General features: G+C 37.3%; 1 protein-coding gene across 2 annotated transcripts in view; it reads right to left on the bottom strand.

Moving 5' to 3' along the window:
* The window catches only part of ZNF330 (zinc finger protein 330), a 36,286-nt gene that overhangs the window by 8,679 nt on the left and 10,364 nt on the right, over positions 1-17,243 (bottom strand). The window contains exons 1-4 of one of the 2 annotated variants that reach the window (XM_017534364.2): positions 4,980-5,187; positions 3,605-3,730; positions 1,698-1,717; positions 1,526-1,596 (exon numbers count right to left, since the gene is read on the bottom strand). In XM_017534364.2, coding sequence (XP_017389853.1) covers positions 1,526-1,596; positions 1,698-1,717; positions 3,605-3,724 — 211 coding nt within the window. In that variant the 5' untranslated portion in view covers positions 3,725-3,730; positions 4,980-5,187. Of the gene's footprint in view, positions 1-1,525; positions 1,597-1,697; positions 1,718-3,604; positions 3,731-4,979; positions 5,188-17,243 lie in introns of those variants that run through there. The other variant, XM_037740430.1, reaches the window with a different exon arrangement.

The raw sequence follows: 17,243 nt of genomic DNA, 5'->3' as shown, positions 1-17,243 counted from the left end.
AAATGAGAGGCAGTGACTACCCAGCTGTTCCATGTCTAACACTGAGAGTAAGAATCAGTACATGAGAAATGCATCCATCTAACAGCACTACAAAATTTAAGCCCAAAGACACTGAAAATATGGGTAATTCCTAGCAAAAACTTACCATTTAAACTTCCACAAAATCTATTTTCTCACTCTATGTTCATTACCTTTTGAAAATAAGGCTATAAAAACTGCCATATGAGTATTCCATATAAGCCAGTTTTCTCTTTTTCATTAATTGTAGAATTGAAAAAACATCTTTTTTGAATGCTAGAACTATACTAGAAATATTAAGGGATGTAGCCCTAAACACTACTAACTTTCTGGAATATTATTATATATAAACATATCTAAATGAGCAGATCCCAAATTGTTCCACCTGAATCTATTATTATCTCATAAAAGCAGTATTTATTCATCAAAAGTTGGGGGAAGGTGTAAATCTAGAGTAATAAAGTTCATGGGGTTTCTTTACTGCAGGCCTTCAGAACTTACAACATACAAATAAATAATAGAAATGTCCCAGATGAGAATGACAGGAGGATGCATGCAGTATTTCTCAAATGTATATGCATATATATTTTTCAAGAAATATCTGTTAATATTTCTTTCTTTTTTTTTTTTTTGAGACAGAGTTTCATTCTTTTTCCAGGTTCCGGCTGGAGTGCAATGGCGCGATCTCGGCTCACTGCAACCTCCGCCTCCTGGGTTCAGGCAATTCTCCTGCCTCAGCCTCCCGAGTAGCTGGGACTACAGGCACGTGCCACCATGCCCAGCTAATTTTTGTATTTTTAGTAGAGACGGGGTTTCACCATGTTGACCAGGATGGTCTCGATCGGCTCTGCTAATATTTCAAGCAGTCCATGGAAGACTATTTGGGAAACACCCATCTTGCTGACATTTAGTTTTATTTTAAATAATCATTTCAGGGTACAAGTCTCCACCTATACTTAAAAATTGGGTACATGACGTAGGAACTCTATTTCAATCACTTGGGAATACACGTGAGGAAACTCATGAATCATACTGTAAGCATCAAACACAAAAACTACTGATCACAAAATATGTACCAGGTAAATGTGGAATAAAATTATTCCCAATGGTCTAACACACTGCAGGTAATATCAGCAGGAATCAAAATGTAGATAAGTAAACAAATAGACACTGACAAGATTAAGATAGTATAACTAAAAGTTCAAGATCATCAAATGTTATATCTGAAATCTGATTTTGTATTGTTGAAAAAAATTTATTGGTAACCTGTATCTAAATTGTACCTTAATTATTTTCCATCATTACATCAAAGAGACAAAAATCAAGACTTGATAGGTTTTTGGTAGGCAAAATAACATGTTTTGCTATTTTGTTAATGGTAGGGTATAACATTATAAACAATTTAAGCACTGTAACCAACAGCAACAAACCCACACAAGTTCAAACTGATGAACTATCAGCTGATAAAAAGATAAAAAGTATACGTCCTTAGTTATTATATACTTACCACACTGTGCACAAATTGGTAACTTCTGTACAGAATTACAAAAGTAGCAAAATGCTCTATTCTTCTGCCGTCTTGTCATGTAAAGTAAAATTTTAAAATATGGTCAATGTCAGATAAAAGGTCAGAGGGGACAATTTTATTAAAGGTAGATAGAAAAAGAAATAAAATTTACCTCTGACACTTGTCACATTCCTGTAACATATAAAAAGATCACATTAATTTTTGTGTTGACTGAAAACTGCAAATTTACTTGCATTACAAAGAATAACCTATTTTTCATGTGAAAATTTAAGTGACACTACACCAAAGCCTCCAACTCCACCCACGTATACAGGCATCTACCCACGCTTAAGTAAAAAAGGTATGCAAGAGAGATACTCCAGGTATATAACTACAGAGGAAGAAATGGCATTACTATGAAAGAGGCTAAATACATTGTTAGTCTGTTTTTCAATTGTTTGCAAGGAATAAAATACCACGGAATGAACACAAGAAACAGGAGAGAACACAAAATAATAAAGTTCAGGGAAAATCCAGATTTCTAAACATGGTTTTAAAAGCTCTCCACAGCTGGCCCCTAACCACTTTCCAAACCTTGCTAGCCTGTTCTTTTCAGGCGCAAATCATTAATGGTCAGTTATTCCCCAAATACGTCTTATACTCTTTCTTCTCCATGTGTTTACTTATTCAAATACTTTTCCCTAAAAAGTTTCTACTACCTGTTGAAAGTTCTGGTGAAATCTCACCTCTTCTGTGAACTGCACCCCTTCCACATAGTCAACTTTATCTCCTCTTAGTTCTAATAAATATATTGTACCTTTATTAAAGGACTTCCAAAATCTAGCTGTCATTACATATTTAGGCATGCCAGTCATTTATTGTTCTGTCTGCCAGCACTTCTCTTCTCTGGAAAGGACTTGTAACACAGAAGAGAGCCACACTGTCACATATGTGCTATGTAATCTGGCCTCTCCCAAACAACCCCAATAAATGTTAGTCCTGGGACAGGCACTGGGTCAAGCCCAGCCTTTCAGAGTTCTTTCCTTCTCTGAGGAACAATATGTGATGTAAGACATGCAGGCTACCTATAACTATGAAATCAAACAAATGGAGTAATATGAAAAAATTGAACTAATAGGGAAGAAGAAACAAAAGCAAAAGATAGAACTACAAGTTGTTCCAGGTTCCAATTGTCCCTGAGTTCCAGGTATATCCTTCCTCTTCCCAGCAATATGAGTTCTTCCATTATCCATTCAACAAGCTATTTTTCCCTAAGGTAATTTAAGTTAGATTTCTGTCATTTAGAAACAAACAAATCCTAAGTAATATACAACATAACTGAGTGATACACTTCTGAAAATAGGGACCATGTAATTCATTTATGTATCACCACGCACAGAGTCTAAAATAACCTGACACAGAGTAGATGCACAATAAACATTTGCTAAATTAAGCTACATTAAACAATTCATACATGTTTGACAAAACAAAAGGAGGGGGAAAAAAGGAACAGTGGGAAAAGAAAAACAAAGAGGGGAGTGAAAATAGGGAGAACTAGGGTAACTCAGAGAAAGAGTCAATGAAAGGCAAGCGGTAACAATGACATAATTGTTAGTTTTTTCACATATTTTACCATTCAAAGCAGCCCAGAGGTTATCACAACTAATCCAGTTAGCACAAGCAGATAAGGTAATAGAACAGGAAGCGAACAGATGTTAAGTAGGAAGTTGAAAGAAGAGAAATGAAAGAATTGCTAAGAAAATATGATGAACACTCAACTAAGACAAATTAAGGCATCAAAGAACCTGGAAAATGTAACAGTTTCTATTATCTATTCTTGTCCAATATCTACCTTTATCACCAACAGTATGTGAAGTAATATGCTAGGTTTTATAAATAATATAAAATCTAACAAGAATCACTGCTACTCAGTGAAATCAATGGACGTGCCAGAGATTTCAAATTCAGTAACAAAATAAATGCAAAAACACTATTCACTAAAATTTTATTCAGGCGTACTTCAGATAATATAGTATATGGTTTTTTCCGCTATCAACTGATATCAAAAGGAGCTGTTACCATCGAAGCATTACATGGATGTTTAGCTAAATCTATAGTGCTTCTTGATGCTCTTAGTTGTTTTTCACGTTCTCGGCGGTTCTCAGCCTTCTTCCTCGCACCAGTCTTTTTTTTAGGCATTTTCCCCTATTTTGACACAAGAGAACAGAAAAGATATAATTGACTGACTGCATTTACTATTTTAATAAATTAAAAAACAGTATAACAAAGTATTTTTATTCTTGTTAAATGTTAAACTCTATCATTTTGTTAACCACATTCTAAGCCTCATGAAACGTTAAGCACTTATTCCAAATGAAGCGGACAACACTTAAAACAAGGCATTTATTTGCACTAACAATTCTAAAAACGTAAACGTCAAAAAAATTTACCCTAAAAGACAAACTAGTTTTCTTTTCCCGCTAAGCAAAAAGTTTCTCCAATGATAAAGTATTCTGCACTTCATTAAAACAAATAAATAATGTATCAATAACAAAGAAAATCATTAAAAAGATCATTATTTACCCAGTTTATATCACTTGAGCTGACGCTGACCATCATTCAGATAACCTGACGCTGCCAACACCTGAAGTATAACAAGTCTAATTTTTTCTATGTAATATGTAAACAAAACATCTAACAGTCAACAAATAACACTATTAATTACAAAGTCAAAACATTCTTAAGATATTCAAGGTATTATTGCTTTGACTCTGACAAATGTTCTTCCTTCTCTCTACATGGAGTGAGCATGTAATTTTAATGGGGTTCAAATTTACGTTTAAGAGTATGTTTAACTTTCATCATTTAGTTGAAATACAAGATTTTTCTAAACTGAAGTTTTCTGAACTGAATGCTCAATCAAAAAACCAGGTGGTAAGCAGTAAGGTAGCAACTCAAAAAAAATAGCCAGGAGATTTAATAGGTGGTTACTTCGGTAACGTAACGCCCAAACCACTAAGTCGGCGTTCCAATATGCAAAATGACAAAATCCAGAGGGCGTGCTGCCCTGGCCAAAGAACCTCAGAAAATAATCAGGAGGCGATCATGCGGATGAACTTTCTCCGTCCTCCAGGGATGTCCTTTGAATCCTCTGATAAAGTTAAATCTCTGTTTGTTTGTTTGTTTTTCCTCCAGTTTATTCTACACGCTCAAAAGAATGATTCTTCTCAGCCTTATATTGGGTTCCAGCCCTTTTCCGGTAATACTTCAACTTCTTGCGGACACTGCGCGTGTCATCAAGTGAGGAAACAGGCACGGGGCACTGCGGCTCTAGGAGTCCAGCCTGGAGCTGAAGGACCCAGTGGGACCAAGGGGCGTCCAGGGGAGCCGCGGCGGCGAAGGCGCCACGCGGCTCGGGGACCCGCAACCGTCACCCTCCCGTGGAACACCCTACCTCGAGCGTGCTCCGGGCCGACCTCGCTCAGTTGGGCGGGGAGGCCGAACTCACTCAGGGGGCCGAGGGACAGGCAATGGCGTGAGGCCCGCTCGCGACAGCAGTAAATCCAACTCGTGGACCACGACTCCGGGAAAGAAGCTACTAAGACCAAGAGAGGCTGACAGCCAGTTTCGGGCACTAGGAGACTGACCGGACGTCCTTTTACGACAGTAGCGTCCTTACGGCGGACGTCACAGGAAAGGGCCCGCCCACTTTTTTCGCTCCGCCCCTGTCCCGCCCACTCCTGCGGGGGCCGGTGCCCCCCTATGCCTGGGAACAAGATCTGCAAGAAAAGGAAGGGAATGCGAAGGAAAATAGGGAAGGACCCCTCAGTTTTACTTTTTTAGAAAAAGGAGAAATCTAAAAGGAAGAGGACAATGAACTCCCAGACTTGGTACTGAATCAATTGACTCAAACGGCAAATTCATGCTTCCTTCTGTTGGAAACCTTTCCTCCCCTAAATCTTCTGGCTTCACATCCCACCTTTTCTTGGTTGCTGCGCAAGCTGTGCCTTCCATTGCCTGATGAACTTTCGTACTAGCCTCCTCTGTCTCTTATTTCTGCTATGCCCTCTGGATTCCATTCCTTTGTGAACAAATCATCCCACATTCTTTGCCTCTACTGTGTGCTCTGCCTGTTTTTAATTGAAACGTGATGATCCTTCCCCGGCATCAGAATCTCCTTCTGATCCAACACCTTGACCTTTGTGTAGCCGACCGAGCTGGGTTTCCTGCTTAATCTCTTTGAGCTCTGCCACATTTAGGATTCAGTACTGGGCCTTTTCCTCAGCTTTTTCTGCTGCCCCACTGCAGGAGATAAAAGCTTCTTTATTTGCTACCAAAGAGGGCTTCTGGAATTTACTATTAGACCCACTCTCAGCTTTTTGCTGTTTTCAAAGAACCAATTTTACTTAGCAATAACAGTCAATGCCACTGTCCTTAAGGTTACTGTTTCCTTCATAGTTCTCACACGCCTGATGCATTTTACCCACTAGTATCTAACCTTATATTAACCACTATACTTACGTTAGAATACCACTCAAGTTCATTACTGATGAAAGTTTTAACTACTGCACTGTTACCTTGTGCCAAGGTCTGTATGTTCTACACCTACCACTGAGGGTGGGAGGGGAGGGTCCTCATTGATAGTTACGTGGCCTGTGATTCAAATTATAAATTATAATTCCCATCTTTGACCACTCGTGACACCAACTGTCTTAGGTTGGCTTCCCCAGGAAACATACTCTAAGTCAGAGAAGAGTATTGTGAGTATGTTAGGGAATGCTTTGGGGAACATCTGCAGAAGAATGGAAGCACGATGATTGAATAGAGGGAAGGTGAATAGACCTGTGGTGAAGTCTCAGTGAAGGCCTCGTCTTTGAATCTGGGATATCCCTTCAGCGTTGTCTTGAGTTAGGTATTGTGGGCTGGGCCGTTATACACCCATGATATTTAGTCCTGGATGGCACTGCCAAAGGGGAAGAGTGCTACCTTGGGTTAGAGGACTCCTGAAGAGGGCCAAGAGCTGAATTGTGTTGGCTTGCTGTACTCTCAGCAGCTCGGGAAATAAGTCTTTCATTGAGAAAGAGAGATCTGGGTAGTGCCTGCCAGTATTCACTACTAAGAATGATGGCAAAATAAATATTCTTTCAAAGACAAAGAAGCTTTGCTGTTCACAGATATTCAGTGAAAAAATTCCAAAGGGTAGCCTTCACAAGATGAAAACAGAATTTAAAAGGCAGAAGGGGATACAAAAAGTCATAGTAATCCATTTATTTAATAAATAGGATAAATCTAAAACATTGTCTATTTAAAACAACATAATTATAATAAGCAATTTGGGATACAAAAATTACAAGCAACTGAAATATTCTGTGAATTCAATGCAATTCAAATCAAATCTTAATATAGATTTTTTAATGGATTTGATTAATTGCTCTCTAAAATTTATAGGAACAATTAAAGATCCATGAAAAGCCCAAACCATTTTAGTTATACAAGCAGAAGGATACTATTATTTATTATAAAGATTTAGTAATTAAAACAATATTGCATAGTGTCAGGTGTTAGCAAATAGACAAATATAACTGAATAGAAAGCCTAGATACAGACTCACATACATTTGGGTAAATGGTACTGGTTGCATTAGCATCAGTAAGAAGACAGGCATTAGTCAATAAATGAGGCAAAGACTTTTGGCGATCCATATGGAGAAAGATAAAATTAGATCTCTATTAACAGCACATATAAAATAAGTTCCAGATGGAAAGACCTAAATATACAAAAAAANAAAAAAAAAAAAAAAAAAAGAAAGCCATTATAAGAAAATATAGGAGAATGCCTTTATGATAAAATGATTTCATAAGACACACACAAAAAAGAACCCAAAAAAATTTATTGAACAATGAATTTAATAAAACTTCGGGATGATCCCAGCACTTTGGGAGGCCGAGGCAGGCAGATCATAAGGTCAAGAGATCAAGACCATCCTGGCCAACATGGTGAAACCCCGGGTCTACTAAAAATACAAAAATTAGATGGGCGTGATGGTGGGCACCTTTAGTCCCAGCTACTCGGGAGGCTGAGGCAGGAGTATTGCTTGAACCCGGGAGCCGGAGACTGCAGTGAGCCGAGATCACACCACTGCACTCCAGCCTGATGATGGAGCAAGACTCTGTCTCAAAAAAAAAAAAAAAAGTTTAGGATGACTAAAGACATTAAAAATTAAGTAAAAATGTAACTGACAAAAGATTTATATACAGAATAAATGACACCCATAAGGTTGTCCATGCTGTAAAAGCCTGGAAGATCAAAATATTGATGAAAGGTGGAAAAACAAATTTTAAGCAATTCTACTGGAAGTATAAATGATAAATCTGTTTTGAAGAACCACATGGCAATGTTAAGCAAACGTAAATATGTGCAAAACCAAAGATTCAGCCATTGCACTTCTAGGTCTCTACCATAAGAAACTTGTGCACAAATATACAATGATACAATAGCACAGTTTAACAGCCAAAAAATTTTAAGCAACTGTTATTAGGAAAAGGAATAAATTGCATGTTATCTACACAGCAATTAAAATTCATAGACTTTACAAGTATCAATATGGACTAATTCTTAAATTTGGGGGAGATATTGGTGAAAAAAAAATCAAATTGGAATGCCATATATGTAAAATTGTAAAGCAAAAGTCAATTGTATACATTATTTACAGATATATATATATATACAAACCTTTTAAAAGTAACAAAAGATGCCTGGAAATGATATTAACTTCAGATTATGGTTACCTCTGGAGAGGGAAGAAAGATGGATGATGTGGAGTGTTAGCCATACTTTTAGTTTTCAGAGCAATGCTAATTTTAAAACATATGTATCAATAATCCTCAACATCCACCAGAATGGCTAAGATTAAAAGACTGGCAATACTAGTGAGCATGTGTTTACTGGTCACTGGTATTGTTTATCGTTTATTCAAGAAGAGTAGGAAGCTGGGTTGGAGACACTTGCAGGAAGACTGTGGAGTAACTGGAACTGTCATCCAGTATTGGGGGATGTAAATGGACTGCCACTTTGAAAATTATTTAGCAGCATGTGTTAAAGGATATACATATATCTCCAAAATGCATACCTGTATTTACTAAAATATATGTAAAATAGGCCAGGCATGGTGACTCATGCCTGTAATCCCAGCACTTTGGGAGGCCAAGATGGGCGGGTCAGGAGTTCAAGACTAGCCTGGCCAGCATGGTAAAATCTGTCTCTACTAAAAATACAAAAATTAGCTGGGTGTGGTGGCAGGTGCCTGTAACCCCAGCTACTTGAGAGGCTGAGGCAGGAGAATCACTTGAATCCAGGAGGCTGAGCTTGCAGTGAGCTGAGATCATGCCATTGCACTCCAGCCTGGGCAACAAGAGCAAAACTCTATCTCAAAAATAAAATGAAATAAAAATAAAATACATGTAAAATAACGTTTATAGTAGCACTAATTACCATATCTCCAAAGCCATAAACAACCCAATTATCCTTTAACAAGAGAATGAATAAATGAATTGTGACATATTCATATAATAAAAACATTATATACTAACAAGAGTGGACAAACTACAATCTCACATAACAATATGGATGAATGTCACTAAAATAATGTTAAGCAAATAAATTTCACAATGAAAAAAAAAGAACACCATGACTTTATTAAATAAAGTTTAAATACACTCAAAATTAATCAGATTAGAAGTCAGGATAGGGGTTACCTTTGGGTGAAGGTAGTGACTTCAAAGGCTCACAAGGAGAGTTTCTAGAGTAAGGGTATTGAAAATATCCTACTTAGGATGACTGTGTTCAGTCTGTGACCCTTCATCAATCTGTATTATAATTCATGTAATTTGTGCATGTTGCATTTTGCTACAAGGTTTTAAAAGAAATATTAAAATAGAGGCAGGAAAATCTAGATGAAAGCCTTAAAATAAACCATCTATAGCAGCTCTTCCCAAACATCTACTTGCTGTAGCATAAATAGAAAATAATACTTATAGGGCACACAGGGAAAAATAGGACAGATCTGTTTGTTGTCAAAGGTGACTCGGAAATTGTCTTCCCCTTTTTATTTATTTTTTTTCTTTTTGTGGAAAGGTAAAATCTTTATTCATTTATCTTTCTGGAAAGTTTTCTTTACTTGACAGGCACTTCTCCTACATATTGTTCTTAGATTCAAGAGGATTTTTTTCGTTTCTGGGCAATGACTCAGGTCCAGTCACACTTGTGACCTATTGGCAGCAAACAAATGTCCCAGGACATTTTAGAGAGCTCTGGAATATAGAACTCTTTAACCTGCCCATTTAAATGTATCTCAGTTTGGCTTCCTTTCAGGAATTAAAGCTTGTTTATATCTGCAAATAAAAATTCCTTTTCTAATGTTATCTGGGGTGTGTGTGTGTGTGTATACATGTGTATATATATAATGGAATATTCAGCCTCTACAAAGGAGGAGTTTCTTCTTTCTATTAGAAGAAGGAATTCCTGTCATACACAACAACCTAAAGAAGGCTTAAGGACATTATGCTAGGGGAAAAAGCCAGACACAGGACAAATACTGCAAGATTCCACTTATATGTGAGTATCCAAAATAGTCAAACTCATACAAGCAGAGAGTAGATGGTGGTTTCCAGGATCTGGGAGTAGGGGGGAAATGGAGAGGTGCCAATCAAGTGGCAAAAAAGTTCAGTAATGCAAGGTAAATAAGTTCTAGAGATCTACAGCATTTTGCCTAGAGATAACAGTACTGTGCTGTGCACTTAAAAATCTGTTTAGAGTGCAGACCTTTTGTTAAGCATTCTTGCCACAATAAAATGTTTTAAAAATTCTAGCTCATGAAAGTACTTCCTACATCCAGAGGCCTATGTTGTCCATTTTTTGTGCATTCCACAAATAATAATTGTGGTTCATAAAATCACTGCATAATAGATTTCACCATGATCTTGGCTCCCAGAAACCTCTGCCTCCTGGATCCAAGCGATTCTCCTGCCTCAGCCTCCTGAGTAGCTGGGATTACAGGCACCTGCCAACACGCCTGGCTCAGTACTTTTAAAGCATCACATGTTTTAGCTGGGCTGATAAATGATCCTTTAACAAATAGTTTGTATATTTTGGGAAAACCTTATAGCACTCATAACTGTGTAGCAACTTATTTCTCCTTTTTTTCCAGGTTATCACACCCTATTATCCACTGGACCTATGTATCATAAGGAAGACTCTAAGTACCTCTTTTGATCAATGAGCTTTGGGGATAGGGCAAGGATTCCTAAGTTTCAAATACCTGCATAGCCCTTTATAGATTACTAAGGTTTTCACATTCATTATTATATTTAATATCAATAAAAATTATATTGTAAAGCACATATTATCTCCACTTTACAATTAGAAAGCTGAAAATTAGTTTTATCTGTTGATGAATTGTGTTTTCAAAACTGAATTCATCATCTTTCCCCCAAAACTGATGCCTCTTTCTTGGTGTCTTAACTCAGTGAACAAAGGCACTAATTCATCTGTTGAAGCCAGAAATCTGAGAGTCAATCCAGACACTTTCATCTCTCTAACCTATCAATCTAATTACTAAGCCTTTGTAATACGACCTCCAAATTATCTGTCAAGTACATTTCCTCAATAAAGTCCAGATCACTATTTCTGGTAAGATGTCTGGAGAAATTCTGTGACAATAGAGCACACACAACACCGGATAAGACAAAACAAAGGCAGACAGATCAAAGAATTTTTCCAGTGCATGACTAAACTGGCAGGAAAGTGATACCAGTTCAAGGAGACCAGAAGGACTGAGAAAGTAGGAATCCACACAGTAAGCAAACTCTGGAGCTGGCAATTGGCTGGGACCCTCTGAAAATCCTCAGTGAACTAGAACTTGGATTCTACTCAGAAATTTGTACACTGGTAATATACAAGCATACAAGCTTAGGTAATATACAAGCTTAGCTCTGTATCCTCACCCAAATCCCATGTCGAATTGTAATTCTCTATGTTGGAGGAAGGAACTGGAGGAAGGTGATTGGATCATGGGGGTGGATTTCCCCCTTGCTGTTCTCATGATAGTGAGTGAGTTCTCTTGAGATCTGATCATTTAAAAGTGTGTAGCACTTGCCCTTTCATTCTCTCTCTCTCTCTCCTTCTCCACCATGTGAAGATTGTGCCTGCTTTCCTTTTGTCCCTCTGCCATGATTGTATGTTTCCTGAGGCACCCTGTATAGCCTGTGGAATTGTGAGTCAATTAAACCTCTTTTCTTTATAAATTACCCAGTCTCAGGTAGTTCTTTATAGCAGTGTGAGAATGGACTAGTACAACTGGAGACAGAGGCTCTGTGGCCAAGAAGAGTAGGAAGCTGGGTTGAAGACTCTTGCATAAAACTGGGAGTCCACAGTGGACAATAGCCTCAGTGTAAAAACAAGATTAGAAAAAAATCTTGCCACACAGAAGCTAGTAGGAATAGTTCCCTGTGTTGCCTTTGTATCTTCGTAGGATGGGAAAAAGTAAAGATAAACACCACAAGGGAATTTCTAACCACAGGCCCACCTTCAAGCATATGTTTAGTTTGTTTGATTTGAAGGTTTTCACTGCTGTATTCTGCAGTGGAATAAGAACAACAATAAGAGGAACCTGAAGAGGTTCAAGAATATCCTTAAAGTTTGATGTGTTTGGTCTGCTGTTACTAAGTCCCTTCCTCTCAGGTTTACTGGGAAGATTAAGTAGGATAATACATATAAAACACTTAGCACAGTGCCTGCCACATGGGAAACTTTAAGTGCTAAGTTCCTTCACTTGTTGCCACTTGGCTCTTGGAGCCCCACAGGCCCCTGCTCATGGTTTAGCCTCCTATTACCTTTCAGTCCTTCCTGCCTGCTCCTTGAGCCGACAGTCATCTAATGGTCTCCAGTGGGTCCTCCAGATTATTCAGTGAGATGTTGTCTTGGTAGCACCTGGAACTCTGTAAGCACTGAAGTGAGACATTTAAATCAGACTGAGTAGTTCATGGTTATCCTGCAAAGGCTCAACACAAAGTGGAGAAAGCATCCACTTTTTTTATAGTTTCCTCTTCTATTAATTTCTTTTAATTAAATTATATTCTTCTATTAAATTCTTTCCTTCACTTTAGGAATGATTATTACAACTCTGCCTGAGGACAGAATGAGGTTGGAATGAGTTTTTTTTTTTTAATTGATTAAAATATTGACAGTAAAGATTATACAGCAAAGCCAAACTGCTGTATCTTCCAAACCTGAAAAGTCATTTACTGTTAATTTTGAATATAGAATGTGATTTTTATCCAGTATGGCCATCTGGATGACAGTAGTTACCAGATGTCTAAAAAAAAATCAAAGTAAGTTAAAATAAATGAAATAGTTAAGGGATAGTCGATTCTATTACTTTCCTTCTTAGCAACAAGTGGAAAAACAATATATAAATATTCCTCAGTGCTTTTAAAATAGACTCAATATGATAAGAATTAAAATACATTAGTGGTTGTACTTGGAAGAAATAATAGGGCATTATTATAAAGTGAATCAGATCATTTTCTAACTGGGAGTGTAAAATGTGTTCATTATGAAAAATAACTACTATCAGATAATAATTATTGACTTAAATTATACTTTCATTTTTCTTAGAATGAGATCAAGTTATAGCTTCAATGAGATTTTCTTGAAATAACAAGCATAGGTGCATCTAATACCATCTGCTACTATAGTTAACAACAATAAAGCAAAATTACCAAACATATAAAATAAATGTGATTTACTACTGTGATTGTTTTCTAAAACCTACTTAAAGATGTTTAGACAACAATTAAACATTACATCAAAATCAGATACCAAGTATGTCAGTTGGAAAATGCATCAAACTACCTGTAACTGAAAATCTAATTAATAATGGATTCAACAAGGTGGTTTTTCTTTCATGTACAAGAAGTCCAAGACAGTGATGCAAGAACTTTACTGCTGAAGTCTTTGGGATTCTTTTACCATGCTCTCAATCATAATCACAGTTAACCAACCTTTTAGGCAAGAAAATTGAGGAAGGAAAGTAAGGACAAAAGGACAAACGAAAACAAAGTCAACCTCTGTCTAGAAGTTTTCCTGAAACTTCAACCAAATGACTCTGGCCTCAGACAATTGACCAGAATTGAGTTACATAAGCATGCCTAGCTGCCAGAAAGACTGGCAAATGGAGTTGTTGTTTTGTTTTGTTTTGTTTTTTTACCTGGACACTGTAACCCAGAATAAACTTGGGGTTCTGTTATTAGGAAGAAATGGAAAAATGGATATTAAGTAGGAAACCAGAAGTTCTGGCCATATCTTGATTTTTGACGGTCCGCAACACAAGAAATTTCAAACTGTAAGGTGGCGGGGGTGGGCGGTGGCCTTTAAAAAAACAATATTTCCAAATAAAAAACAGATGTTTTTTAAAAGTTGCTTCCAATACAAAGCAATTAGATCCTGTATAAAACATAATTTGTAACAGATTGCTGAGCTAATAGGAAGTAAGAAAGATCTCTTATCACCACTACCCTCCCCCTGGAAAGAAGCTGAAGCTGCAACCAGCACATTAAATGTAAGCTAACGTGTAAGGAGTGTGTTGTCTGAAGGCAAAATCAACGTCAGCGTTACAAAAAGAGAGCTAAGCCTCTTGCCAGCAACCACTTCAAGGAGCTTAATGAGTGGTTCAGGCTCCAACCCGAAACCCTGAAGGCAGCTAAAGTGGTCCCGGGTGTGTGGTGCTCCCTGACTCCAATGAGAAGCAAATAAAAATGCTCACAGGAGGAAAGAATTGTCAGCCTAGGCCTCCAGATTATCCACAGACTAAAGCCAGTCAAGCATGAGCGAACACAATAAAAGATCATTAAATACACACAGAAGTTGTCTAATAGTAAAACAAAACAAAAAACACTACAAATGTGATTCATCTTACCATTTCTAATAACTTTTCCATAAATAATGTTGGCTTTTACAAGTAGACAATTATATCACCTGTGACTAATGACCCTTTTCTTTCTACTTTCTCTCTCCTTATATCTTACTTCAATTTCTTGCCTTATTGATGTGAGTAAGAGTTCCAATGCAATAGTTAGTAGAAACCATGGTAGGGAGGATCCTTGTTTGGTCCCTTTAAGGAAGATGCTTTTATATATTGCCATTAAAATAATATTAGAAATTATAGGGTTTGTTTTTTGTCTTTTAGAGATGGAGTCTTGCTATGTTGCCTGAGCTGGTCTCAAACTTCTGGCCTCAAGAAATTAGAGTTTTTTTATAGATACGCCCCATTTTGAGTGGATGGGGAATTATGAATGTTACTTTCTATTACTAAGAGATTTGGTTTTAACTGTGAATCCATGATGAAATGATCAACTCTTAAATTTAAAAAGACAAGCAACTCAATCAAAAAATGGCCAAAAGATATGGAGAATTCATAGACAAGAAAACACAAATTGTGAATAAATACATAGTTGTTTTTAGCCTCAATAATCAAGTAATTTCACACCTAATCAAATCCTCTAGGGAAACTTCTAAACATAGATAGCAGGAAATATATGCAAAAATACTTATAGTAGCATAATGGAAAAACACTGCGAATCAGCTCAAATGTTCAGCAAAAGAATGGATTAATAAACTGTTACATAGTCACCTAATGCAATGCCATATGGTAGTGAAAAGTGACCTATAACAATATGCAGACTTGTAGACAAATTTCAGAAATAGAATGGTATATACATATATATTAAACATACTATTTTGCATGTAGTAAATATGAGATACAATTAATTATAACTGTGAATGCCTGCATATCCCCCAGTCCTCCCTTCCTTGGTGGTTGTTGGGAGACGCAATTTGCCTTGGACCTTCAGCTGTATATTCTTGCTGATATGCCAAGAATGCAAAGCCCTGTAGCTGGGCCATTGCTGAGATTTACATTTGCAATGAGCAAACTTGAGGATTGAGGTAAGGCAACTTACCAGCCAAAGAGCCGGCTTTATTTGACTTGCTGAAAAAAACAGTTAATTCTTCAAACTTCCTGTTCCTTGACTGTGATGCAAACCTATAGTGTGTATAGTATCTGCTCTGGCCACTGTTGTTCCATGAGTACTTAAGTCCTTTGTCTCTGACCCAAGGGTCTTTTGTCTGCTGTCAGTATCCACAAAATAGTAGCAGGTTAACTTGTTAGTCTGCAAGTGGGTGTCAAATCTCAGACTCTTTGTAGAACTTGGCAGTAAGTTGGGAAATGAGAAAGACTTCAAAAGACCTTAACCCTGTTTAGTTATAAACTAGCTATCTTGACTTGGAGTATTCAGCAACCTTTGTAGACTTTCCATTCCTTTGTAAAAAAGAGTAAAATTGAAAAGGAAAGAATTAAGGTACAGTTGCTAGTATTCCATGATTCTGTATAAACACAGAAAAAATATCCTGACACCTAGAGTGATGGCACTCATCCAGGTAGAATTGGGCTTGCGAAGAAGAATTGAAACTCTTTTGCAATTTCACTTTGTAAATGTCTGAATCTTAAATCACTAAGTGCTTTGGTGGCTGGTGTTCCTTTTCTTTTCTTGCCTTTTTTTTTTTTTTTCTTAATTTTCTGCCTATGGGTATTGATGCAATGGAAATAGTAAGTCAGGGGAATATGCCAGCCACCTGGGGCCATATTTCTTCTTCTGTGTTCTTCTCTGTAGTACAAGGGCTGGAACCCTGGGATCTGAGTTAGTTTCTACCAGTGAGAGGCAGTCACATGAGATCTGGAAAGTAGAACAGAGGCAGAAGCCGTTATTATGCTTCCTGCAGGGCAAGGCAGGAATACTGCAGAAATGAAGTTTCACCAGTGACTTCCAGACATTCTCCTGAGGATCACTCATCGTAATGCCACAGGTAACTGACAGCATCAGTGGTGATTCCCGTGGTTCTTTAAACTTCCGTATTTTGTGAGGCAGTTGTCCTGACTTTTGTTTCCTAAACTCTTGTTTTTGTTTTCTTTTTACAAAGTGCCTAGCATGTTGTGTTAAATCCTTCCTGCTTGAAATATCTGCAATGATTTCTCTTGTATTGACTAAACCCTCCTGATAAAAAGAAAGTAAAAGTTGAGGAAAAGCTACCCTAAATAGAAACATTTAATGGTAAAAATAGAACTTCTGATTGGAATCCATATCTCTATATGTTAGTTTTCTATGCTGTCCAAACAAATCGCCACAAATTTAATGGCTTAAAACAACCCCAAATTTTATCTTACAGCTTACAGAAGAAAAAGTCTGTAGGCTTTTTCTTCTCTGGATTCCACGAAGCCTAAATTAAGATGTCTGGAAGGCTGCATTCCTTATTGGACGCTGTAGAGAAGAATCCTCACCACAATTCATATAGGTGGATTGTTCAATTCAGTACTTTGTGGTTGAGGACTGAGGCTCTTCCTTCTTTGCTGACTGTCATCCAGCGGCTGATTTTTGCTCTCAGAGGCTGCCCACATTACTTCTGCTTTCCATTTGGCCCCCTCCAGCAACAGACTCATGGGGTCAAATCCCTCTCCCTCTGATTTTTTTCCTTCTTCTGCTTCTGTCTGATTCCAACCAGAAAGAGCATTCTGCTTTTAAGGGCTTGTGCAATTAGATTGGGCCCACATAAATAATCCAGAATAATCTCCCTATTTTAATGTATCTCTTTTTTTTTTTTTTTTTTT

This window comes from Cebus imitator, unplaced genomic scaffold, assembly GCF_001604975.1.
Source record: "Cebus imitator isolate Cc_AM_T3 unplaced genomic scaffold, Cebus_imitator-1.0 Scaffold4, whole genome shotgun sequence".
NCBI lineage: Eukaryota > Metazoa > Chordata > Mammalia > Primates > Cebidae > Cebus > Cebus imitator.
This window is presented reverse-complemented; position numbering and strand designations above follow the sequence as displayed.